The sequence below is a fragment of the Channa argus genome, chromosome 1 (assembly GCF_033026475.1).
Source record: "Channa argus isolate prfri chromosome 1, Channa argus male v1.0, whole genome shotgun sequence".
Lineage (NCBI taxonomy): Eukaryota > Metazoa > Chordata > Actinopteri > Anabantiformes > Channidae > Channa > Channa argus.
In genome coordinates this window covers 8,251,138-8,275,306 of record NC_090197.1, presented here as the reverse complement: position 1 = coordinate 8,275,306, position 24,169 = coordinate 8,251,138, and the positions used below count along the sequence as shown (strand labels likewise).

At 38.5% G+C, this 24,169-nt stretch overlaps 4 protein-coding genes across 7 annotated transcripts in view; 2 read left to right on the top strand and 2 right to left on the bottom strand.

The window, feature by feature from the left end:
* Positions 1-439: 439 nt before the first annotated feature.
* On the bottom strand, positions 440-6,206 carry LOC137101870 (galactose-specific lectin nattectin-like). 3 transcript variants are annotated; one of them, XM_067480928.1, is made up of 7 exons: positions 5,285-6,180; positions 5,035-5,112; positions 3,445-3,555; positions 2,823-2,882; positions 2,547-2,698; positions 2,313-2,437; positions 452-2,222 (listed from the first exon to the last, which is right to left on the bottom strand). In XM_067480928.1, exons 1-7 carry the CDS (start codon positions 5,346-5,348, stop codon positions 2,015-2,017), a joined length of 798 nt encoding a protein of 265 aa, XP_067337029.1. In that variant the 5' UTR covers positions 5,349-6,180; the 3' UTR covers positions 452-2,014. The 3 variants fall into 3 exon arrangements, with proteins under 3 accessions (XP_067337102.1, XP_067337029.1, XP_067336953.1); XM_067480852.1 differs by having other exon boundaries at positions 453-2,222; positions 3,445-3,558; positions 5,285-6,179; XM_067481001.1 differs by lacking the exon at positions 5,035-5,112 and having other exon boundaries at positions 440-2,222; positions 3,445-3,558; positions 5,285-6,206.
* Positions 6,207-6,918: 712 nt separating this feature from the next.
* On the bottom strand, positions 6,919-10,472 carry LOC137102037 (hepatic lectin-like). The gene is made up of 7 exons (XM_067481111.1): positions 10,314-10,472; positions 9,919-9,993; positions 8,537-8,650; positions 8,182-8,259; positions 7,718-7,884; positions 7,512-7,636; positions 6,919-7,426 (listed from the first exon to the last, which is right to left on the bottom strand). Exons 1-7 carry the CDS (start codon positions 10,372-10,374, stop codon positions 7,249-7,251), a joined length of 798 nt encoding a protein of 265 aa, XP_067337212.1. The 5' UTR covers positions 10,375-10,472; the 3' UTR covers positions 6,919-7,248.
* A 587-nt stretch (positions 10,473-11,059) lies between these two features.
* On the top strand, positions 11,060-19,014 carry ak2 (adenylate kinase 2). The gene is made up of 7 exons (XM_067481251.1): positions 11,060-11,258; positions 13,061-13,186; positions 14,204-14,314; positions 14,423-14,517; positions 15,649-15,721; positions 16,125-16,344; positions 18,749-19,014. Exons 1-7 carry the CDS (start codon positions 11,160-11,162, stop codon positions 18,754-18,756), a joined length of 732 nt encoding a protein of 243 aa, XP_067337352.1. The 5' UTR covers positions 11,060-11,159; the 3' UTR covers positions 18,757-19,014.
* Positions 19,015-20,401: 1,387 nt separating this feature from the next.
* rnf19b (ring finger protein 19B) overlaps positions 20,402-24,169 on the top strand; it is a 34,525-nt gene continuing 30,757 nt past the window's right edge. For both annotated transcript variants that reach the window (XM_067480627.1, XM_067480538.1), the window contains exon 1: positions 20,402-20,657. The gene's annotated coding sequence lies outside the window, so the exon portion shown is untranslated. The remainder of the gene's footprint in view (positions 20,658-24,169) is intronic.

Genomic DNA, 24,169 nt, shown 5'->3' with positions numbered 1-24,169 from the left:
CTTGTTTTGTTTCCTCTTTTTGCTACAGCTTCTTACTCAATAGTCTGCTGAAAGTTCCGCCTTTGTTGTCATTTCCTCGTTGGCTTTTAAATTATGTGTGGTGTCAGATAGTTAATTTGATTCTGGCTAAAAGTCGGTGTTTAACTGGATGCTTTGTCTCACAGTTTGTGTTCCTCTTCCTGTTTATCTGCCGTCTAGTTTTTTTGTAGTGGACACAGTAGATGAGAAAATGTCATCTGCCACATAAAACATTTCACACGTTTCAATCACACTCAGATGACTTCACTGTTTTTTTTTCCGATGTTTAATAATTTATCTGTTTAAATAAAACAAAATGATTCAAAAGCACGGTGCTATGAGAATAAAGACACACGTGCTGGATCGGACAGATCGAAATTTTATTTTAATAGTTTAAGTGCAGAGGGGAAAAAAGGGCAGAGGAAGTTTTGTCTTCTTAAATACTGGCAGTGTCAGGTCTGCATAGTGCTGCAGAGAATAATAAGAAAATCTGAGTGAGTGGACTATAGAAGGCAGGGATGTAGTATAGATGGAAATATGAGGACCAAGAACAAAGACCTGCAGGCCACAGGTGAAGAATCTGTGAGGGTTAGAAATGTGCCCCTGTCAAGAAACCTTGAAGATACATCCAGATGGGTGAGACCTGAGCCAGGCCAGAGCTGCACCAGTGATGCCAAAGAAAGTGTAGACAGGAGGATCTGGTAGTTCACATGGATTAAAAGAATGCAGCTAGATCCAGTAGTTGGGGAAGATGTCTGCTGTGAGAGATGTGTGTAGGATTTGTGTAATGGCTGGGATCCGTGAGGGTACAGTTGCTTGAAGGAGAGTGCAGAGGATGGGATCTAGAGAACAGGTCTGAGAAGAGGAGTGAGGATGTGTGGTCCTCAGAGTGGGAAACAGAGAGAGTGATGTGCTGTTTGATGAAGTTAGCAGGATGAGGGAACTAGGAGCTGAGGCCTGCAACCTTGTTAGTGAAGAAGCTGGGAAAGTCGTCAGCAGTGAGAGACGTGGACGGGGAGTTGAAGGAGTGGAGGGTTGATGTGAAAGTGGAGAACAGTTTCGGGAGAGTTGCTAAACCTAGATGTTTCAATTTTTTCCTTGATGACACTGTGAGGAAAAAGACACATACAGGACATCTAAGTGTGGGTAGGATTACAGACCGGGGAAGAAAACTCCACAGGAATGAGAGACTTGAAACTCAGGTGGTGTCTCAGTATGAGAAGGTCTGAGTATAAGAAGGTCTGAGTATGAGAAGGTCTGAGTATGAGAAGGTCTAGAGGGGGAAGATCGTGAACTAATGAAGAAATGATCTGATGCAGAGGAGTGACTGGATATTGTCTGTGGTGCAGTTTTAGGTGAGAATGAAGTGTAAGTGGATGCCAGATTTGTTGGGTCGGGGGAGTGGGGACCAGTGAGAAAAGTTCCTTTTTAAAAGTAATAAATAAAACTACAGATGTGTTTAACAGGAGAACAACATCAATAGCAAATGCTTTCCAATACATTTATCACACAAAGTGATACAATTTAAATTAATTAGCATTAAAAGGTCTAAGAAGTCACACCAGTTGTGTTGTATTTATTTAATGAAGGATCCGTTGTTTCCAGCCAGTTTTTGTGAGAACAGAACAAATGAGACGGTTTAAGGTTAAACATCATTCATTAAACATTTTAAGAGCAGTGCAGCTATAAATATTACAGTAACAAGCTGGTTACTTTTGTTGTTCTCACTGTCAGCTGTTTGCTACATGGCACAGTTTCCTACATTATTTAACACCTTAAATAAATGCTTTCAAGGACAAAATTACTTTTGGTTTGGTTTTAAAACAATTAATCTTTGCTGTGCAGTATAACATACAGTGTGTGTTCAGTGTTATCATTAAATGTTTGCAACATCTCACATTGTTGGTGACATTAGTTTTCTAGAAACAGCATTGCTCCATGTTCTGCATCCTGTACTGAGATTGTTAATGGAGCTGATGACTAAAGCTTCACTGTATTACAAACTACAATTACAAACATAACATATAGTTTGTGCTGCTTTCTCACATATACTTTTGTGAGGGTTGTTGCAGGACTGATCAAACCAACACTTCAGGTCAACAGCTCCTCCTTTCTCCCCCATCCTCACACAGTCCTCTCCATCAGGATGTTCCCCATGGTTTCCTTTAAAGTCGTCTGGCTCAGTTCTTATCCAGAAACGCAAACTAAAAGATGTGGAACAGAAAGATCAGGTTCAATAAAACTGGTAAAACTGAGATTAAAGATAAACAAACAGGTTTTTACAACAGTTAAACCTTGTGTCCAGTTCTGATCCGTCCACCCACAACCATCTGCCTTCTTTCTCTGAGTCTGTCAGTCCGATCCAGAACTTGTCCTGTTCATTATCCATTTTGTTTCTCAAACGTTTCTCCAGGAATGACTGAACAATCAGAGGTGGTGAAAATGACTCTGTGACTTTTCTGTGCTGAGATAATAAAACTTATGTGATCAAATATGTGAGAACATGAAGCTGCTGCAGTGTTTTATACCTGCTCCTCTCTGCTGTCGATCTTAACCAGATCTCCTCCACGACGGACACATTCTTCTCTGCTCTGCTTCCAGGATGAAGGTTTTTTGGAGAAATAATAACACTTTCCTCCATGTAGCTCCCAGCCTTCTTCACACTTCTGACATGGTTCATCTGTAAAAGTTTACAGCAAAGACATCAGTCAGGTGAAAAAAATCCTCTTTACGTTTGTTAAAAAAGACAGGAAAGTTTTTGAATTTTAACACAGTAAGACAAAGGGAGGTTTGTTAGACGTTACCTGTGAAATTTCTCCTCCGAGCGTCGTGAAGTTTTTTCTTGATTTGTAAATTGTGAAAAACTGAAAAAAGTGGTAAATAAAAGTTAGTACTTTATAATGAACAACAAGGACAATGTGATTGTTAAGTAAACGTCTTTACAGATTAATTAGGAGGGATTCAAAAGTATTGAATGGGGACTGTACTGAAGTTGAATTTGGGTTTGAGATGAAAATATGCATGTGCACAAGTTCAGAGTTTCATTTTTTTCCTGGTAGGTAGTTTTAGATGTTTTAAACAACATAAAACAAAATACTTTTTGTGTGACTGCACCCAAATATCTTCAGTGCACAACTAATGCAAATAAATTGGTCTTAAATCTCTGATACTTTTGGAAATTACTGTAATAATTACATGTGGCGACTGCAAAGCTTTCCTGAAAATAGAACCCACTGTTAAAATGAAGGGTTTACAAGCAACAAGTGAGATGAAATGAACTGCATTGTTGTAAATTCTTGCTTTTATGCACACAAACAGGGGAAAACTTAACAGTCAGCGCAGTACATGTGCGTTTATTCCATTATTGAAAATTGAAGTCTTTTTCTAGCTTTTCAAATGTACGAAATCAAAATCTTATAAACTTACAGACAACGCAGAGGGCAATGACAGTAGCTGTGAGGAGAATGCCGAGGACCAGCAGGAGCAGTCTCTTTGATGTAACCTTTGACCCTTTGTTTGACTCCACATGTTGGGAAGCTGCTGAATGGGTCAAAGAGACAGAAATGATAAAGAAAATTGAGAATTTGCGTGTCATCAAGAAAGAATTATGGTAGTTTGTAGTAAATTACTTAATATTTTAATAAAGTCTCCTTCCCAACAGAACATAAGCAACATATCGGATGTTGAAACTGAGACATTTTAACATTTCATGGAAAATATTAGCTCATTTTAAATTTGATGGGAGCAACACATCTCAAAAAAGTTGGAACAGGGTGATGTTTACCAATGTGTTGCATCCCCTCATCTTTTAGCAACTGTCTGTAAACATCTGGGAAGTGAGGAGACCAGTTGCTGGAGTTACAGGAGAGGGATGTTGTCCCATGATTGTCCGATGCAGCATTCTAGCTGCTCAACAGTCCTGGGCCTTTGTTGCCAGATTTTCTGTTTCATGATGCACCAAATGTTTTCTATTGGTGAAAGGCCTGGACTGCAGGCAGGCAGTTCAGCACCTGGACTCTTCTCCTGCAGAGCCATGCTGTTGTAATGGATGCAGTCTGTGGTTTAGCATTGTCCTGCTGAAATCCAATGAACCTAATTAGTTGTCAAATGCTCTTCCATTTGTTTCTGATGTGCAGCAACTACTTTTCCAGCCTTTCGTTTCCCCTTTTCCATCTTTTTTGAGATGTGTTGCCGCCATCAAATTCCAAATAAGCTAATATTTTCCATGGAATGGTAAAATATCTCAGTTTCAACATCTGGTATGTTGTTTATGTTCTTTTGTGAATAAAATATGGGTTGATGAGATTTGCAAATCATTGCATTCTGTTTTTCTTTACATCACAACTTTTTTGAATTGGAATTATATTTGCACACACTAAATAAACACTTTCACTTGTAGGAACCACTGCATATTAATTCTATAATTTGGCAGCAGATACAGAGTTTCATTTTTTAAATTTCAAACAAATTCAGATCTGTCTGCTGCATCACATGATGCTAATGATGTTTTCTTGTTACCATCTTTAGTTTTGTATTATGTGTATGTTAGAGCTTTGTACACACGTAACGGATCTTTACACAACATAAGCCTACTGGCATTTCTCTGCCTTTGTTGTTATCTAATTTGTTCTTTTTGTGTAAACTTTATTATATAAATATACTACATTACATACTACATATTACATTTTATCATCATTATCCATTTAAAATCTGAGTAAACACATAATACAGTAGAAACCCAAAACACAAGGCTTTAAAGTTTGTGTAACAACAGACTAAATGTATATCTATCTATATAGATATAAGGAGATATATATATATATATATATATATATATATATATATATATATATATATATATTTACTCCAGTTGAAGCCTGTGTCATTGTAATGCAATTACAGTATTACTGTACAATATTTGTAAAATACAGCCATCCTCATTTTTTTAAATTTCAGTGCTGAAATATGTCTCAAATTTAGCTATAAATTGATTTCTGACTGAAGTTTATTACCCACCTGGCTGCTCTGTGGATGGCTGAGTTTTCCGATTCATGACTTCAGAGTAAGTGGTCTCTGTGGATAAGGACGTGATCTCTGCAACACAAAACCAAACGGCTGGTAATGAAAAACTATATTTTTGCTTTAGAAAACTCTGGCAGTATCTTTAAAACTTCAGGAGAGGAATAAACGGACACATTTCAACTTGTACAGTTCACTTCTGTTTGTTTCGATACAACTTTCAGACATATAAGAATTTAGGACTTACCTTCAGTGTTTCCCCTAAATTCTGCGAACGTGACATCACAGTACAAAACCTCAGCTTCTGTCATTTTTCTGCTGTGTGACCATCAGTGACTTTTAATGAGACATAAATTAAGTTATACTGTTCTACTACTGTGAGACAGGGTGGCGAAGTACCAAGTGCCAAATCAAGAACAAGACTTCTCAGTTTTTATCTGTACGGTTATTTGAAAGAATGTGCCACTTCCTCTTTGTGTAGAAAAAACAAACGATGCCTTCTTACAAAGTCAAAGATCAATGTGTCGCAAACTAAGTGTGGTATGATGTGAAATCGGGGAAGTTAGTTTGAAGGATAGGTTTACTTTTTTTTTTATTTGCCCAAGCAGTTTCACACTGGAGTCTTTGAATCATTCATTCCTTTTTCCGTCACTGTGTTGATTCCCCCATCTACACCTCCAGGGTCGGAAAACAGAAATCCAAGAGGAAAGAACATGCCTCCCTTTTGCCAACATCTCCTCCAAAAACTCCCCTCACAGAGAAAATCAGCCTGGAAGGCCCCTGAAACAAGACCCACCAACTCCACTGGTTTAGTCCCCAGGAACACAGTACACCGCACTACAACATGTACTGTACATGCAAGTTGATTTAAACTCACTATCTTCTGTTTATTATTGTTATGTCAACACACATATGTTTCTTATATTTTCTTATTAATTATGGTCATTATTACCAATTATTACTACTACTACTTGAATCGTATATATTTTTACCATGTTGATGATATTGATGTTGTGCTTTCTGTTTGATCTAGACACTTTTTTCTTCAGACACACTTAGACTGTGAGGTTTTAAATTACGCATATTTAGTGGAAATCACCCAAAGTTGCAGAACTTGTTAGTACATAATTTCCTCTTGCTGACATTTCTGACTTTTGTTGCATTTTCTTTTTTATATGCTGTTAACATACTTTATATAATACTATAATATTATAATATACTTTGTTAATACTGTGTTGTACTCAATGAGTCCCTTGTATAAATGTATAAAAGTCAATTATTTCACCTTGATTTTGGCTAAAAGTTAGTGTTTAACTCTTGCACAGTTCCTCTTCCTGTTGATCTACCATCTAGTTTCTCTGCAGTGGATTAAGTTGATAAGGAAACTTTTATTGCCACAATCACCCACTTTTCAATCACACTCCGATGGCTCATGAAAACAATGTTATAAAAAGTGATATTACCGTGATAATTAGGACTTAGCTTTTAGGTTCCTCCACTGCTGCTTTTAGAAGTTTTAAAACAGTTAAAACAGAAACTCTCTCACCCAAAAACAGACACTACTTTAATGCTGAATGGTCTCTAAATTACAACAATGACAAAGACCATCTTGATGTTTGCCAGTAAGTTTTAAACAGCTGCTGTTTAGTCCAAAGCGCCTAAGACTTTGTCCTTTCTCCCTGTCTTGACTTGGGTCTATTTCTACTGTGGGCTATTTCTAATTTGCTCACAGTAAACCATTGTAGCTTAGGCGTTGTGGTGCCTTGGTACCGTGTACGTATATGCAACACACTCTTATAAAAAAAAGGTTTAAAGCTCCACAGAAATGTGACCAGTCCCTCGAAATTCTTACAGTTTAACAAATAGGAGGTTGAGAGAAACTTACAAATGTACATGCTGTCTTTTAATTCATCAGTTTGTTGACATCCAAAGAAAAGAGGTTCATGTACTTGTCATAATACAAAGCTACATATTTAATCAACATGAACAGGACATCAGTAGACAGGAAATGCTTTTCAATAAACACATGATACAAATGGAAAGCAACAATACACGTTTTTGAAATTACATTGTTTGCCATATTTATAGTCTGATTATTTTTAATAAAGGAGTACAAAACATATGAGCCACAAGCAGCGTATTTGTGGTTGTCTGATGAATATTCATTTGGCTCATAATTTAATCTTACCTGGAATACAGACACACGTGACCTTAAAGTCCAGTTTCTGCTGACTTCTCACAAATTCTTCTTAGTTCAATGTCACAGGGTCTATCATGCCACCTGCTCAGGTCAAGAACTTCTCTTTTCTCTCCCATCATCACACAGTCCTCTTCATTGGGATTTTGTCCTGCCCAGTTAGTCGGCTGACCCGGGCTCCAAAAAGTCAAACTGAGAGATGCGGAACAGAGTGACCTGGATCAATAAAATTTATAACTTTCATGCAGGAAATGGAATAAAATGTTTTCAATTTAACCTTGTGCTGAGCGGTGATCCGTCCACCCACACCCATTTGTCTTCTTCTACTGAGTCTGTCAGTCCAATCCAGAAGCTGTCCCTACCATGCATCATTTTGTTTCTCACTGTTTCATCTAGGAATTTCTAAACAGGAAGAGTTTCACTGTGATCATCATATATGTGATCAAATATGGGAAAATGTGAAGGTGTTGCAGTGTTTTATACCTGCTCCTCTCTGCTGTCGATCTTAACCAGATCTCCTCCACGACTTTCACAGTCGTCTCTGCTCTGTTGCCAGGATGAAGCATTCAAAGAAAAATAATAACACTTTCCTCCATGGAGCTCCCAGCATCTTTCACACTTTGGGCATTGTGCATTTTTGCCAGGTATTGCTGTTAGATAGTATAGCAAAGACTTCAGTCAGGATGAAGAAATCACTGTTTACATTTACATCTTTAATTTGAAGAGTAAAAATTTGTGAAACATTCACACAAAGTTAATTAATGTGTTTCTCCTAATGTACGACTGTCTTACAATGCTTACAATACTGTATGTGAGCAAAGCTCTTTCAGACTTCAATCAAAGGACAGAGAAATAACGTGAACTTATACTAAACAAAAATGGTCATTGAAAAATAAAATCCAAATTCAGTCCAAAATGTGTGGAATTTAAAACCCTGACATTCTTACCTGTGAGATTTGCCTTTATTGTGTCATAATGTTTTTGTAGTCTTTGGAGATCGTCCTTGGTTTTGAGATAATAAAACGCTGATTTAAAAGACAAAGAATGTCAGTGAGAATTTGCTAATTTAAAATCTAGCTATTAGAAAAAAACTCCTTTAATAATAAGTCAGAGTGATGTGATGATTTAATGACATCAGATTATTGCTCTGAAAGCAATAAAAACTATAAATTGCAGTAAAACAAAATGAATGTTTCTGATGATAGACATGTTGGATGTTTAAAATGTGTCTATTTCTGGTTTTAGACACCTAATTGTCATGAAAGTCAATCTACACATATGGACAAAATCTGATTAACTCACAGACAACGGCAAGACCAATCACAGCAGCTATGAGGAGAACACCGAAAACCAGCAGAGATACTCTCTCTGTTGTGACCTTTGACCCTCTGTTTGACATCACTTGTTGGGAAGCCACTGAATAAGTCCAAGAGACAGAAATGTAAATGAAATATGAGAATTTGTATAAGCAGATTATGGACACAATGATAGGAAAATTACAAACTCAATATCTTCTTGCATAAATGGAACCCTAACATTCAAATGCTATAAAGTACATCCACTTTTTTTATCATACTGTATATCACATATCAGTCAAATGAAATGCAGTTGTGGAATTAATTTTTCACATCTGTGCTGATGATACTCACCTGTATGTTCCCATGAAGGCAGATAACCTCTCTTGGATTATTAAATTTGAGAGCACTTAGTACCTAAACTGTTTTTAAGCAACTACTTGCACTTTTACTTGAGTAATGAGCTTGTGTACTTCTCGTATTGTATTGCTATGGTTACTGACATAAACACACTAAACCAACAGACAACCACAGTGTAAAATCAGTGGAGAAGTTACAAACAGGAAACCTGCATTTTGACACCTTGTGTAACAATTGACTAAACAGTTATAAACACCTTTTTTTAATGCCGAGTTCCTCAGGCATGAAGACACTATGATTTCTTCATGCCTTTTTAATTTAACACGTGTTTTTTATTTGCCAATATTAGTTGGTGAAAGCAGAAGATCTCAAACAAAGTATAAAGAAAATAAATTAAAATCAGACTTTCAGGTTTGGATCAGGTTTTTAAATAAACACAATTCTTTTTAAGTACTGTGACTACCTGTCTGATTTGTTGTAATATTTAATTAGCAGGGCTGCAACCATCTAACTTTATTATTGCTTACTCTGCCAATTAATTTGTTGATTTATAATTTGGACAGAAAACAAAGAAACCATCAAACAAACAACAACAACAAACAACTGAAAACTGTGAAATTAGTTCTCAAGCTGATGTCCTTAGATGTCTTTTTCTTTGACTAACAGTCCCGTACCCACAGACACTCTCATTACTTTTATAAAGGTGTATGAAAATCTGAGATATTTACGTGTTAAACTAAAACTTTTACCACTTACCACGGATTTGAAAATTACATTAACATTAACATAATTACCAATACATTTTCTGTTGATAGGAAAATCAATGACTATTGCAACTGTACACACATGCAATCAAATGTTTTGTGTTTCCAATTCATGGTATTATTTTGGGGAAAAAAAGTATTATGTGTTGTCCATTCCACTCATCCATCCATCCTTCCATCCATCCACCCCTTATCTTATCTGCTAAGGCTACGAAGGACAGAGGGCTGAAACCTATTCCAGTTTATTTGTTAACATATTACCCACCTGACTGCTCTGTGAATGGCTGCAATTTTGAGATCTTCACTTCGGAGTAAGTGGTTTCGTTCAAAGAAGCATTGTCTGTAACACAAACCCAAACAACTGCTGAATATGATGCAAATATCTGCTCAGTGCTCATACATTTGTAAGATTTGAGTCAAATTCTGATAACCAAAACAAAAAACATATAACTCTAAAATTTCTTGCATGGCTCTATTTACATTGTTTTCATTGAAAAGCTCTGGTAGCATATAAGTGGAGTAAACAGATATTATCATGAACATCTGACTTTTTCTTTGCTCAGTTTACTGTTATTTCCACATGTTTATCTGTACAGTCACTCTACATCTCTGCTTCAATCTGCTTTTAACTTTAAGACATACAAAATGTTCAAGACTCACCTATGATGCGTTCTCTTGAATTTGTGAACATGACATCACAGTACAAATCAGCTTCAGACATTCTTCTGCTGTGTGACCAACATGAGAACTAAATACCAAATGTTAATCTTCAAGGTTTGTGAAAGGAATTTAAAAGCTTCTTGTTCCCTAAAATGTGATGTTTTCAAAATTGTTAAGTCATTTAGAAATGCGTCGCTTCCGTTTTGTTTGGCCATAACAAATGGTTTACGGCAAATTAACTCAAAAAAGTTGCTTTTTTTTCGTTTGATGCTTTCATTGAGGAAGTGGTGGGAAACCAATGTTTGTTGCATAATTATGGTGATGGAAAAAAAATAAGAAACACTTTGGATTTGACACTATTTTGTGTGGCATAAGTGTGGTAAAAACATATTCTGATGTCAATAGGTGTGTAATTTGGCATAAAGTTTTGAAATTATGATTTTGCTTATAGCATACATAACATATAGGTATACACAACTCAGTGTTTTGCCAGTTGTAATAAAGTGCAACATCTCTGTACTTCTCCCACCTCTATCCGAATTAGAAATATTTCAAGAATAAAATCCATAATACTAGAAAATGATTTATACCTCTGCACACATTTTATTGAAGCCTTGTTCGGAAGTTACGCAAGGTACAAAATCCATCCAGTCATTGAACACAATTCTTGATAGAAGAGTCCAATAACCAATCAAATGCCGAATTATCTAACATGGGCGGGGTTTAGGTGATGTAACGAAAAGAAGGTGGTGGCGCTTCCTTTCCGGCCAACTTGGCTGAAGTGTCACCAGTACGATACGAGACTGTCATTGAAAGTTTCTGCTCCGGTGGTCTCCCTGTCCAGACATGGCCCCCAGCACGCAGCTGAAGGAGGCAATAGCCGATGTGCATGAGGGGATTCGTGCCATCCTGCTCGGACCGCCCGGAGCTGGGAAAGGAACTCAGGTACCAGAGCTAGCTGTTAGCCGTTAGCTAGAGATGACGTTAGTTTAAAGCGCATGGTCGGTTTTAGCACAATCTGATGCTAATGCTAATTCCAATGCTAATGCCAAAACCAATGGCACTTCACTGGTGTTGGTCTTTACATGCCGGTTCCATTTGTGATTGTTGTCAGGCTATCTGCCTAATTTCTAAATAATAGAAAGGAACTATTGTCGTTCTATATCAGACACCGTAGAGTAAAGGTGTATATGCAATATTTGTTTTAGTGGAAGTTGAAGTTACTAGTCAAAGCCCTGTTTCGGATTTGTGAAACTTTAAATTCTCTTAGTTAATGGCGTGATCTTACTTCCCTCCCATCCAGACATCATTGGACTCCGGATTAAAAAAACACTACCCAGACTTATCAAATCTGAGTGTAAAGGTCGTTTCCGTGTTGTACAGAAAAGAAATGGCCAGTAGAATATACAATTAAATGGGCAGCAGCAGATGGCTAATATATAGTGCATGTATACACTATAAACTTTATGGATAATGAGGACAATGTCTGCATGCAGGTGGGATGGTTCAGGTGATGGTCACATAAACAGGAATTGAGGATAACTGTGAGGAAAGGGGAGAACAGCTGAGAGAAGAAAATGTCTTTCATTTAAGACATTGATAATATACAAAATCTAATCGAACCTAAATTTATGGCTTAATTTTTAAATAATGTATCTGTATTCATTCTTATAACCCTGAGCAAAGCCTTGCATTTGCACCTTTTTCCCAAGCCTGCGCATTAAAGTGTGTGCACCAATTCTTTTTTGTAATTGGTTCAGTTATGGCTGTGTGGGGTATAAATAACTTCTCTGTGGTAATCAAGTTACATAAGTGAATGATTAGTGTTTCAACTTCCTTTTGAGACGGAAACCCAGACTTCCAGATTTCAATTTCTCTTAGACAACTCTACATGGTGTAATAGCCTCAGAGCAGTCACACATGCACGCACATGGGCAGTGTCTGTGTTATAATCTTCGTCTGTCGTCTGTTGTTGCTAACCAGCACTGTGGCAATACCACTTTGTAAATGCTTTCTAGAGTCACTGGCTCTGGAAAGGTGGATTGTTTTATTTTAATGCGTTGAGAACTAATAATTGGGAGGTATTTGATCATTGGTTTCAGTCTTTTTTATTATTTTTTTCAAGCATGTTTCATCATTTTCAGATTCCAGCTCCTCAGATGTGTCTTAGTAAGTCGAAATAGCTTTAAAAGTTATTTTCTATCATATTTTCTATCATGATTGGTAGATTGAAGTTAACTACTTGCATGCGTCGTCCTGCTGTGTTGCAAGTGAAGCAATACGCAAAATACTACTGTTCTGCTTCTGAATACATAACATGTTTGGTACCTTATTTGTCAGATTTTTTTTTTACGTGATTCTAATGAGCTTAATTGCCAAACTTAACAGTTACAAACATAAATTTGTAACTTATTTCTTTTACTTTATTCGAAGAGATGTTCCCAATAATTACTAGACTGAAACTGTTGAGTTCTGTATATGACAACTGAATATGCTAGCCATAGCCTGCATAGCTAATAATTTAGGTTTTGAATTTGAGTTGGTTCAGCGAAAGAGGGGATCTGTGCAACTTTGCTAATGATTTAACAGCTGAACTGTACAAACTGCTTTGATGCTTTCAGCATCTTCGACAAAACAGTTGGCAAAAAGACGCGTAAACCCTTGTTATATTTACGTAGGTAGTGGTGATGATTTCTAGCTTTGTTTAAAATAGAATGGTAACATGAGTGGTCTTTCTGTTCCCGCAGGCCCCTCGGCTAGCAGAGCAGTACTGCGTTTGCCACCTGGCCACTGGCGACATGCTTAGGGCCATGGTGGCTTCGGGCTCCGAGCTCGGCAAGAGGCTCAAAGCGACCATGGATGCTGGTAAACTGGTAATATTTCCGCTCATCTGGTTCTCATGATCTTTGTGTTTTTCTTTCTCTGCCCCTCTGCTTCCTTTAAGACTCTGTTGACTTTACATCCCTTTGTGTTCAGTCCCACATGACCACGTTTCATGTTATGTTTATCTTCAGTGACACTTGCATCCGCCAAGATGACTTGCATTGACGTTGAAAAACACAAGTGTTCAGAGTACCAACCTAATATGGCAAACTAGAGTTTTATTGGCAGAATTTATTTTCTTTAGGTTAGACTCATCCATAGTTGGAGGAATATAAAAGTGCCGTGAAGCTGCCTAAAAAACAATACCATGAAAAGTGTAATTGCTTAACTTCATACAAAGTACAACCCCAATTCAAATAAAGTTGGGATGATATGTACCTAAATAAAAACAGAATTCAATGATTTGCAAATCTCCTCAACCCATATTTTATTCACATTAGAAAATAAACCACGTAAGATGCTGAAACTGACACATTTTACCATTTTACCACAGAAAATATTAGCTCATTTTGAATTTGATGGCAGCAACACATCTCAAATCAGTTAGAACAGAGACAATAAAATGTTGGAAACGTAATTGCTACAAATAAAAAAACAACTAACTAGGTTAACTGGTAACCAGTCAGTAACACTATAAATAGAATATATAAAAGGAGCATTTCAGAGATGCATAGCCTCTTAAATGTAAAGAAAACTATTTGTATAGACATTGAAGAAATTACATATATAAAAAAACTACTTAACGTTAAATATGTTTCTAGTCAAGATCATAGTATAGACACTGATGTCACGTTGTGTTAACTGTTGGACACTGACCATTTTGTGAGATTCTCCTGCCTTTTTATTGATGAGATGAAAGTCTACATGACGTTGACTGTATAATTTTTCTGAAAGTTTTTTTCTATTGTAGACCACCTTCATCTAAGATCTGGACAGAGTTTTTACTATACAGGATTTTGCAGTTTGTTGTTTGACTTAATGGCTACAAAGTATTTGTTCTCTTGCAGGTTGGTGATGAAATGGTGGTAGAGCTCATAGAGAAGAACCTAGAAACCCCGGCCTGCAGAAATGGATTCCTTTTGGACGGATTCCCACGGACAGTCAAACAAGCGGAGATGGTTTGTGCAAATGTTTTGCTTTTTGGAGCTATCTGGCTATCTGGGAAGCTTTAAGAAGCTAATGGAAAAGGAATCCGGTGTACATTAAACTTTGTTTTTCTCTTCCAGTTGGATGACTTGTTGGACAAGAGAGAGGAGAAACTGGACTCTGTGATTGAGTTTGAAGTCGATGACTCTCTGTTGGTTCGCAGAATCTGTGGCAGGTAAGAGCCAGCATGAGAGAGAATGAATTATTCAAGACCACAGAGAGGATTCAGTCTGTCTTATCCCCAGGCACATAGCCGGTAGTCAGCAGTGGTTTATAATTTGGCAGGCTGGTGTTTCTCCATTGATGGAGAAGCTCCTCATTCTGTTTGTGTGTGAAATCCACCGGGGCAGGTAGACTAATTCATGTGAACAGAAGTGTCTGGGACAGTAAGATAATGTTGGAGGGAAGTGGAGCATAAAAGCGTGTGATTAACAGAAGGTGGCCTGAGGGGTTTGAGAGCAGCTTGTGGTGGGAAGGTCACAGGTCGAACCTTTCAGGAATTGGATGCGTCAGTCCCTGATGTGATGTGCTGCTCCGGGTTTGTTTGTACTTGAAAATGTGCAGAGAACCAATACATTTTTTGATTCCCCAAACGGACGTATTCACGGAAATATAATGTGCAAATGTTCAGTCAAGAGTAGTTTGTTCCCATGACCACAAGGGGCTGCTCATAGTTTGTAATCCACTGAAAGTAATGCACTTTCAGTGTTGTTTAGGTGACTTTTTTTAGTTTTTAACTAGAACTTGAGACAGTGTTTCTGGACAGGACGGATAAAATAGAGGTCTTCACAAGGTGACGAAAACACAATTCAAGAATGAATTGAATGCTAATGCTGCTCCATGCCTGCTATTTCTTCCACTGCCATTTGGTCATCGTAATTGTTTTTGGAATTTAGCACATTTTGTGGCCTTCAGTGTCCATATGTGCACTTTAGCAAGCACTTTAGTGCTTTAGAAAACGTTGGTTATGTATTGTATTGATGTTTGTTATTGCAGCACAGCGTCTGTCCTACTTCTTCACAATAACTGTCTCTACATTAGAGACACTTAATAAAAGACCCTTTGCAGAAATCTTTTTTTCTCTGTTCGCGGTGGTCCTTTTGTGAGGAGGAGGCCCGCTGCTGCTTTTTCAAGCTCAAGTAGGACAAGGGTAACATGTGGGATGCGAAAAAAGACAGTTAAGTAGTTAGTGAGTCACTGCGGCCATCTAACCCTCATCTGTTCTCCCCTCCTCGCTCCTAATTTTTATTTTTTATATCTTTGTCCTGTCCTCCACCTCCACTTAGTCTTCTCTCTGTGTCCCCAGACTAATTCATCAGCCAAGTGGCCGCTCCTACCATGAGGAGTTTAACCCTCCCAAAGAGCCCATGAAGGATGACGTAAGTATTTTCACCATCAACCCACTTAGAAACCGCTTGTAGCCAAACTGCCACCTACCTAACATGCCTGGAGACTGCTGACTATCCGCCAGCTTCACACCAAGAGTTTGATGTGCTCTGTATGTGTAAAATACAATAAACAATAAATTATTCGCAGGAACTCTTTTTTTTTTTTTTTTTTCCACTGTTTAAAACTTAATGAACATGTTGGGATCATTTTCATGTAAGGTGAAGTTGGGGCAGGGATTACTGTGGTAAAAAGACTGTAAAACTGAATGCACAACACACGCAATCTCCTTTTCTTTTTTTTTTTTTTTCTTCTTTATTTTCCCCTCTCCTTTTTCTTAAATCATTCTTTTTACTTGTTGCTCATACGTGTGTTCTCCCTGTCTCTTGCTCTCAGGTGACAGGTGAGCCACTGATCCGCCGCAGTGACGACAATGAGACAACGCTGCGCTCCCGCCTGGACGCCTACCACCGGCAGACGCGCCCTCTGGTCCAGTACTACACAGCCAGGGGCCTGCATACAGCTGTTGACGCAGCTCAGAATCCAAATGTCGTCTTCGCCTCCATTGTAGCTGCATTCACTGCTGCCACAGAAGTCCCCCTTCGTGCCACTGCCTGTAAAGACCAAGTGTTCTTTACTTAATTTATCTACCTTCCTGTATTCCTATCACCGGGTTCTTTTCACCACTGTGGTGAAGATTATACAAGAGTTCATCAAGTGTCACAGTGGCAACAAAATGTAACTTTGTGAGGTGTAAAATGGAACGTGGAGACTCAGCTATTCAAGAAATTCATCGTGGTCCAAGTTGAGTTAGAGTTGAATTTTTATTTTATTTTTTCTCGCTCGTCATCAAAGTCAAGTCTGAAAGAGCTCAAGCCAACAGAGAACTGATCAATAACCACAAAAGAGGTTTGCGTTTATTACCATGCTGCTGCTGCTGCTGCTTCTGCTTTTTCCACTTTTCACCGTAGAGAAATTAAATGTAGGATTTTGTAATTTTGCAGAGCAGAATGCTAAACCACAAACTATGCGTTTCACCAGATGGAATTTGAAAATACTGTTGCATATTGCTTGCCTTCGCTGGACAGGTTTGCTCTTGTTTAATCAGTGACTTTCACCGTTCACCCTCCTCCTTTCTTCCCTTCCCAAGAAAGGAACGTACTGGTCATTTTAAGCTGCATCCTCAACTAGCTTATAATTTGTAGCACCGAGTGAGAATTGACAGTTGAGTGAAAGAAATCATGTTATGTCATGAGTCCAATAATTAAATTACTGAGAAACAGGATTTATGACAGTTGATCAAAGTCTTGAGCTCCTGCAATGTGCTGCTGCACATGACTGAAGACTTGAATGTGTTTTGATAGAGAAACGGAAGGCAGATTGTTTATGAAGCAGATGTTTGCAGACTTTGAAAGCCCCTAGTGTTTCCATAGAGCAGACGGTAAGAGACCAAAATCTTAGTTGCGTATAAGAAAATGGGTTTCTCATTCCAGCAGCAGGTTTTACTGCTACTGGTGCTTCGTTCTCTTCTACCACAGTAGTGATGGATGAGGTTAAAATGTCCTGTAGACTCTTTCTGTCCCTGTTACCCCAGTGTAATCTCAAGTGCTGCTGTCATTCTCTTAGAGTGAACAACCTTTTAGACATTAGAGAGACTGTACTGTTGAGAAATACTTCCTCATTTGATTAATGTGACTGATTGCCAAATCATTATGCACTTCATTGCCAAACATACTGTGTGCAGGGTTTCCACTGAGGGTAAAACCTTAGTGTTACCTGCAGAAATAATGTGGCCTCACCTTAGTGTGGCTGAAAGCCACCACTGGATTAGAGTTTTAGTTGCAACAAGCTGCTGTAATGGTCCTCCAGGCAGTGCAGGTGATTTCATGTCAGAAATTTCTGGTAAAGAAGCAGAAATTTCCCTAAGGAGGTGGTAGAGACCAAACATGGAGCTAGAAGTGAGACGGTTGGATTAGATTCAGAGACAGAAACATGACTCCAAATTAGGAAATCTTAGTAAATTTCTCGCTCGCATGCAAGGAGAACAAATGTCACAAACGTAGGCATATTTACAGGTTCAAACATCTGGAAGTGTTTAATTCATTTTTCTATTTTAATGTCTTAATTTGGGACTAGAGGTGGCCCTCATGTCACTGTTGGTGTCTGTGTTAATCTGCTGGTTTGCCAGCATCAGTTTGTGTGACAAAAATTGTGAACAATCAAAACGACAAGCTGAAGGATGTAGGTCTCTCCTCACAAACAAACATGCTAGAGACTTGTTGAGCTCAGGCTTTTGTTTCTGCTGCTCCCCAGGGTTAGTTTGAACTGTCTGAACTTCTGTTTGTTCCAGTGAATTGGACTTTCTGTACTTGTTTGTTCTGTTATTTAGCGACAGTTATTCCCTAAATGGTTTACTGAAGTGAGTTCTTCCTCTAAGATGTTCCTGTGAAACAGGGCTTTGTGGATTTTTCCTTGATTCCTGTCCCTCTGTGACCTGTTGGTTTCCTCCCTACTCTGTAGTCAGCTGGTGTTTGTGTTTAGTGGAAACATCTTGCATGCAGACTGTGTTTCCTGCACTATACCTTGAATACTGGTCTGTTCTCTTTCATAACTGCTACGAGGAAAAACAATAGCGCATGTTACACAGTCCCAGGAGGCAAATTTTCTTCTTTTACTCAGCACATTGAGACAATTTCATGCTAAATTTCTCCTAATAGTCTGTAGTGTGCTCAGTTATGCCTTAATTTTCTATTTTCGTCATCATATACATGTAGAATTTAAACCTCACAGAAAGCCTTGCTGCTGTTCTGTCTGAATGCATGTGACTGACTGCTGGCCATCGAATAGCACTGTGAGATGGACTGGGTGGTATTTTTATTTTTTTCCTTTTTTTTTCTCTAAGCCAGGATTTTCATTTCCTGCATTTAAATGACCCAAAAATATTCTTAGTCATGGCTTGTTGGATTTTCTTTGCAATTTACCCCGAATCTCTCTTCCCCTCTTTCCCCCTTGTCTTCCAGCTGGTTGAATCCTGAGCTCCTCCATTTCCACTGAGGCGAAGGATTGGAGCTGAAAAAAGGACTCGGGTGGGTGGACAGGTGGAGGGCTGGGGATTTAGACAGTAGGGAGATCCCTTAAACTTCTTATAGTTAAATGTGCAGCATTGTTGGGATCAAGGTGTCAACACATTTCTATACCTAATAGATTTTTGCAGGAAATGAGCAAAGCCATCTAATTGTTTAATTCCTCATGTTTCCCTTCTAATAAATCTCTTGCTTTTCTACAATGATCACATTTTGTGCCTTTTCTCCACCTCTGTAATCCACACATTAGTAGAGGTAGATTAGTGTCTAACCCTTAAAAAGGTTAATGCTCATTTCTTTTTTAGGCCTTTTTTTACTCAGAACAGAAGAGAGAAATTAAATAGCCAAGTTTACATGTGTCACCTTTCAGGAACAAGGCTATTCAATATTCTTTAGATGTACAAACAAGATTATCTTATCAACCAGGAATATGAGACAGCAGAAAAAAGCCCCAGGCTGAATGTGCGTCACTTGCATTTTGGTTAATTTCCTTAAATCATCAAATTACTTCAAACTATGTGACTCCGAGAAGGAAGCAGTATTCCGGTCTTACAGAGTGTCTATGCAAAACACTGTGAACCTTCTACTGTGTAGGTGTGCTGTGTAAAGTTTATTTAATGGAAAATCTGAGACAATAGTGGCCTAACAGACATTTGTTTTCCACGCCCCCCCCCCCCCCCCGCCCAAGCCTGATAATGGGATCATGCATTTTATTCATAAAAACGGTATTTGGATCTTTAAAAGAAACTAATGGCAATAGGTAAAGACATCAATAAAATTTTAAAAGCATTTGAGAGAGGACTTTATACTGTAGATTGATTATTTCTTAATAGTTTTTTCCAAGAAACAATTTAATTTGCTACAATTCTCCTGTAATTAGTTAAAGGAACATTTGTGTTTACTCCTGACTTCTATGTGAATTTCCATTGAAGCCACTGCTCTGTTGAAACCTCAGGGCATGTATATTATATATTAGTGCTAACTTGTTTGTGGACACATTTTATATGTTGCGTGTTTAGCGTCTCTACTGCTCGGATAAAATTCTAAAGGTTGTTCTAGTGTAGAATTAAATAATTGGACCGTCCTCTGTTTGAATTGAAACATTTTCTAGGAAGCTTCTTAGGAGATTTTTTGGATATAAAAAGATGATTTCAAGAAGGTTTGATTGAAGAAAAAAATTGCTTGATTTTATTTTATTTACTTTTTAACCCATGTCAGACATGAGACACCTTGTCTCCACATCTAGATCCAAATGGACTTGGTCATTGACTTTGTGTACTTCTGTCACACAGCTGGACTAGAGAATGCGTTAATAAAGGTTTTATTGTGTCATGTCTTTACAACACATTCACATCATAGGTTTTTATATTGAACATTTTCATGTGAGGAGTAATTCACCGCACAGGTGTGCAAAAAACAATGGTGTAAATTAATTCTAAACTTGTTCAAATACCTAATGTTTTTTATGACGGTGGATAAAATGTCCTAATATTTTAAATTGGAAGAACCACCTCGAGCTCCTCAGGGGATGTGACGATAGTGGGAGGGGCTTGTACCGGGGCTTTCCTTCATGACGTCAGAGGCCGTCGGGGCGGCAGCCACAGAGAGCGAGAGAGACGAAGCGGAGCGAGCTGCGGAGATTTTCCCCAGAGTTTCAGTGCTACGCTCCCGAAGACCAGAGGCCGCCGACATCTACCAGAAGTCGACGGGCACGGTAACGGAGGACTGTTCGGACCAACGTTTTCATATTAGAAAGAGGACGCACGGAGGGAGCCAGGGTAGGAGCCGTAGCGTGCGCCGCAGCGCTCATCAGCCTCTCCCGTGGAAGAAATCCGGTCCTGAGCGGGTAAGTGCCCGGTGGTGAACCCTCCTCTGTGTGAGCGGTTTGCCAGAGATGTCATGAATTTAACGGGCCCTTGTCCACGTTTCAATCACCTGCATATAAACAAGCGGGGTCGTATTAAAGGGAGCGCATCCTTTGGCTTCTATAAACCCTAAGATTACGGGTTTAAGAATAATTATTAAAAAGCAAAAGAGTCAAACTGTCTTTATCTGGCCAGTCAGCTCAGACCAAAACCGCCCAGATCATCATTACTGGAAGGAGAAGGCATAAACGGGTGGGCAGGAGCCTGTCACACACACAGGAAGGACAGAAATCAGTGCAGTCGCGTCTAAAAAGCTCTGAGGACACATCAATACACAATGTCTTTATCTTCATTTGAGCTGTCTGAGAGTTAAAACCCATGGGGTGTCTCTTCAAAAACACATTCCTGTCTGCCGTGCCACTCCCCTGGCACTTTGCTTTGAGGACACGGGGGATTCTCCTGTAAAGAAAGAAAAAAAACATAGCCTCTGTTAAACTAAATGGGAGTTTAAAAAAAAAATACCTTGCTCTCGAGTTATTATGACGAAATGGACCTTAAGAGGAGTTGTTCTAAAGTCACCCAGCTCCACAGACACTAAAAAGCCCAAATATGAATATTTCAGGCATTTAGTTCCATTCAAAAGCAGAGATTTCGGATCGTGCTACTCGGGGTGAAAAGGTGTGGTGAAAATGTCCTGCGGTGTAATGTTTTTACAGCCTTGGATTAAAGGGAAACCTGCCCAGATATACTGTTGGTTTTATGTGAATAGTGGAGCTATGAAAACATCTAATATTTGTTATGTCCTCAGCACATTTTTAACTCTCAAACCCAAAACAAGCTCATCAGATAAACACCCGATTTGTGTAGTAGTTCATACACTGTAGATAGGCGCCTGTTGAGCCATCAAGGAGCTCAACTGTGATGATTTCATCCTCTGCGTTCGTAAATAATGTTTAACGTATCACAGAGAACTTCTAAATTACCATGTAGGATTCAGTAAATTACACAGGCAAGTAGTGGTAGATCAGTATTGGTCATTTGCTCCCCTCAGGTTTTCCCTTAATTCTAAGGCATAGCAGTAATAATCAGTATTGACATATGTTTTCATGTTGTTAGAACAGCAAATGGATGGGAGTGGTCATAATGAGCCACATCTACACAAAGAGACAGACACAGGCTTAATGTTGTGGCTATTTGAAAATGAGTTATTCTGTGACTAATATCTCTCACAGGCTGAAAAGTTAGGTGATGCAGTAAACCACACCCTGACTTCTCCACATGAGTAAAACAAACAGTTTTTCTCCCACAGTGCGACAAGTATCGTGAAGTTTGATCAATTGTTGGCCATGAACTTTATGGTTTTATTCCAAACTGGCACGTCACATTTTATAAATGTATTCTAACCAACCAAAATGGCTGAAATTCTATATAATTGTCAAACATAAGTCCAGCGGAGAGCACCGTTGAGTTTGTTTTGCATCTGCACAATGGCCCACTCACTATATAATGGTCACATTTTTTATAACTGCATATTAAATACCTCTTTAAAGATCACTGTAGGTGGCCCAGACTTAACTTTTAAGCTTTCACAGTTTGCTATTAACTTCAAGGGAAGCACTACGGTTAAGGTTTTAAGTTGGTATTGGCTGATATCCAGTACCAACAGCAGATTTTATGCCAGTTATGTCAAGACTATTTGCTGATCTGATAAGAGCTGTTTACATAAAATGAGGAGGCTGCGCTGACGTCCATACACCAATATTCTTGAAAAAGGCTTTATTATTCCAGTGGTTTTATGAAATGGCATGTTACAGTTTTATGAAACATCCAAGCTGTTTATTGACGTCAAAATCGCCGCAGCACAAAAAAATTATTAAATTCAGAGCTGTTTTGATTAATGAGCAGTAACGCTGAAACTTGTATCTTGGTTTGCATCTTGTTATGTTTGAAAAATTCTCCCCAGAATCGTATGCAGAGCTCACAGGAGACAGGATCAGCCCAGGAGCTATCACTGCACAGTTTCTGTTATAATAAAACAAATACGAAATACCAATATTATTTAATGCCATTGAAATTGCTGCAATTAACAAATATCTGCGATTCATTTTGGGTATGAAAGGACAGCAAACATGGCCTTTTGACATTTCCAACATGCATAATAAAGCAAACTAATCAAATGTTTTGATTTGTCAACTTGTATCATTTGAAGAAATCATCACATTGTCTTATTTCAGTAGCTGAAACATACAACATTGGACATTTTGACATAAAAATGGATAAAAGACCCAATAACATCTGACTTGAAGGGTATTTGCCTGTCAAAACCGTTGCAGATTAACTTTCTGTTTAATGATCAACAAATTGTTGATTAAATTGTTAAGTAGTTGAACTAGACACAAACATCAATGTGTTACTTCTCCAAACTCAAGTCATCTGTAAATTCTCTGTCCCTGTAAAACAGTATGTATGTACAGTAAGTTAATTCAATTAACTATAAGGGACTTTAGCCAGATTCCAATCAAAAAACAGCACATTTTGCACAAGATGTGAGGTGTCTGATTGTAGTTTTTCTCAGTCTGTGTGTGGAGCAGTTTCTCCTACATGTGTTTGACCATTACTTCATCCAGAGGAGCTTTGCATTCTCGTGTCATTACGGAGCTCGGGTTGCAGACAATAGCCGGGAAGTAAAAGCTCCGTTGTCAGATGTAATGTTTCTGTGCCTGCACATTGTGCTGCTGTTTCCTCCCGGAAACCTGACTCCACTTATCCTCTTTTCTACTGTTACCGTTGTCACTGTGCAGGCCTCAGTTTGTGTGTGTGTGTGTGTGTGTGTGTGTGTGTGTGTGTGTGTGTAGTTAAGAGGTGGCATGAAGGAGCTCAGTGGTTCGCTCTTTGTGCCTGCAGGGCTGCCATTAAACATTCAACATCTCAGCAGTGCGGCCCCTCAATGCTCCTCTAATTATAGAAGCTCCCAGCCTCATTCCCTATATACCTCCACCTTCCAGTGAATTACTCTGCATTACTGGATGTACTCTGTGTGTGTGTGTGTGTGTGTGGGAGAGGGAGAGAGAGGTGTTGATGAGAGTCAGTGGGAGAGAGAGAAAATGTTCACACTCTCCATTTGTGTACCCATATGCCTCCCACTGCATTTTCCCTTTAGAATATAGTGTTTAAAGTTATTAGATAAATACACACGCCCCATAGCTGTTATGATCTTTGTTGATGGAAAAACTACTCATGATTGGTGACCATTTTTATAGACCATTAGCTTTTACTCATGAGTTATTTTCTTAAAAATCTGCTCATCATTAGAAATTATTACAGTCAGTTGATTTGTTGATGCACAGAGCATTAATTAGGAACATTCATTTATTTGGTAAATGTAAATATTTGCTGTTCTCCTCAGACTTGGCAGTAAACTAAATGTCTTGGTAGCTGTAGAGTTTACACAGTTGTTACTGACATTTTTTACTGTCTGACATTTTATGGACTA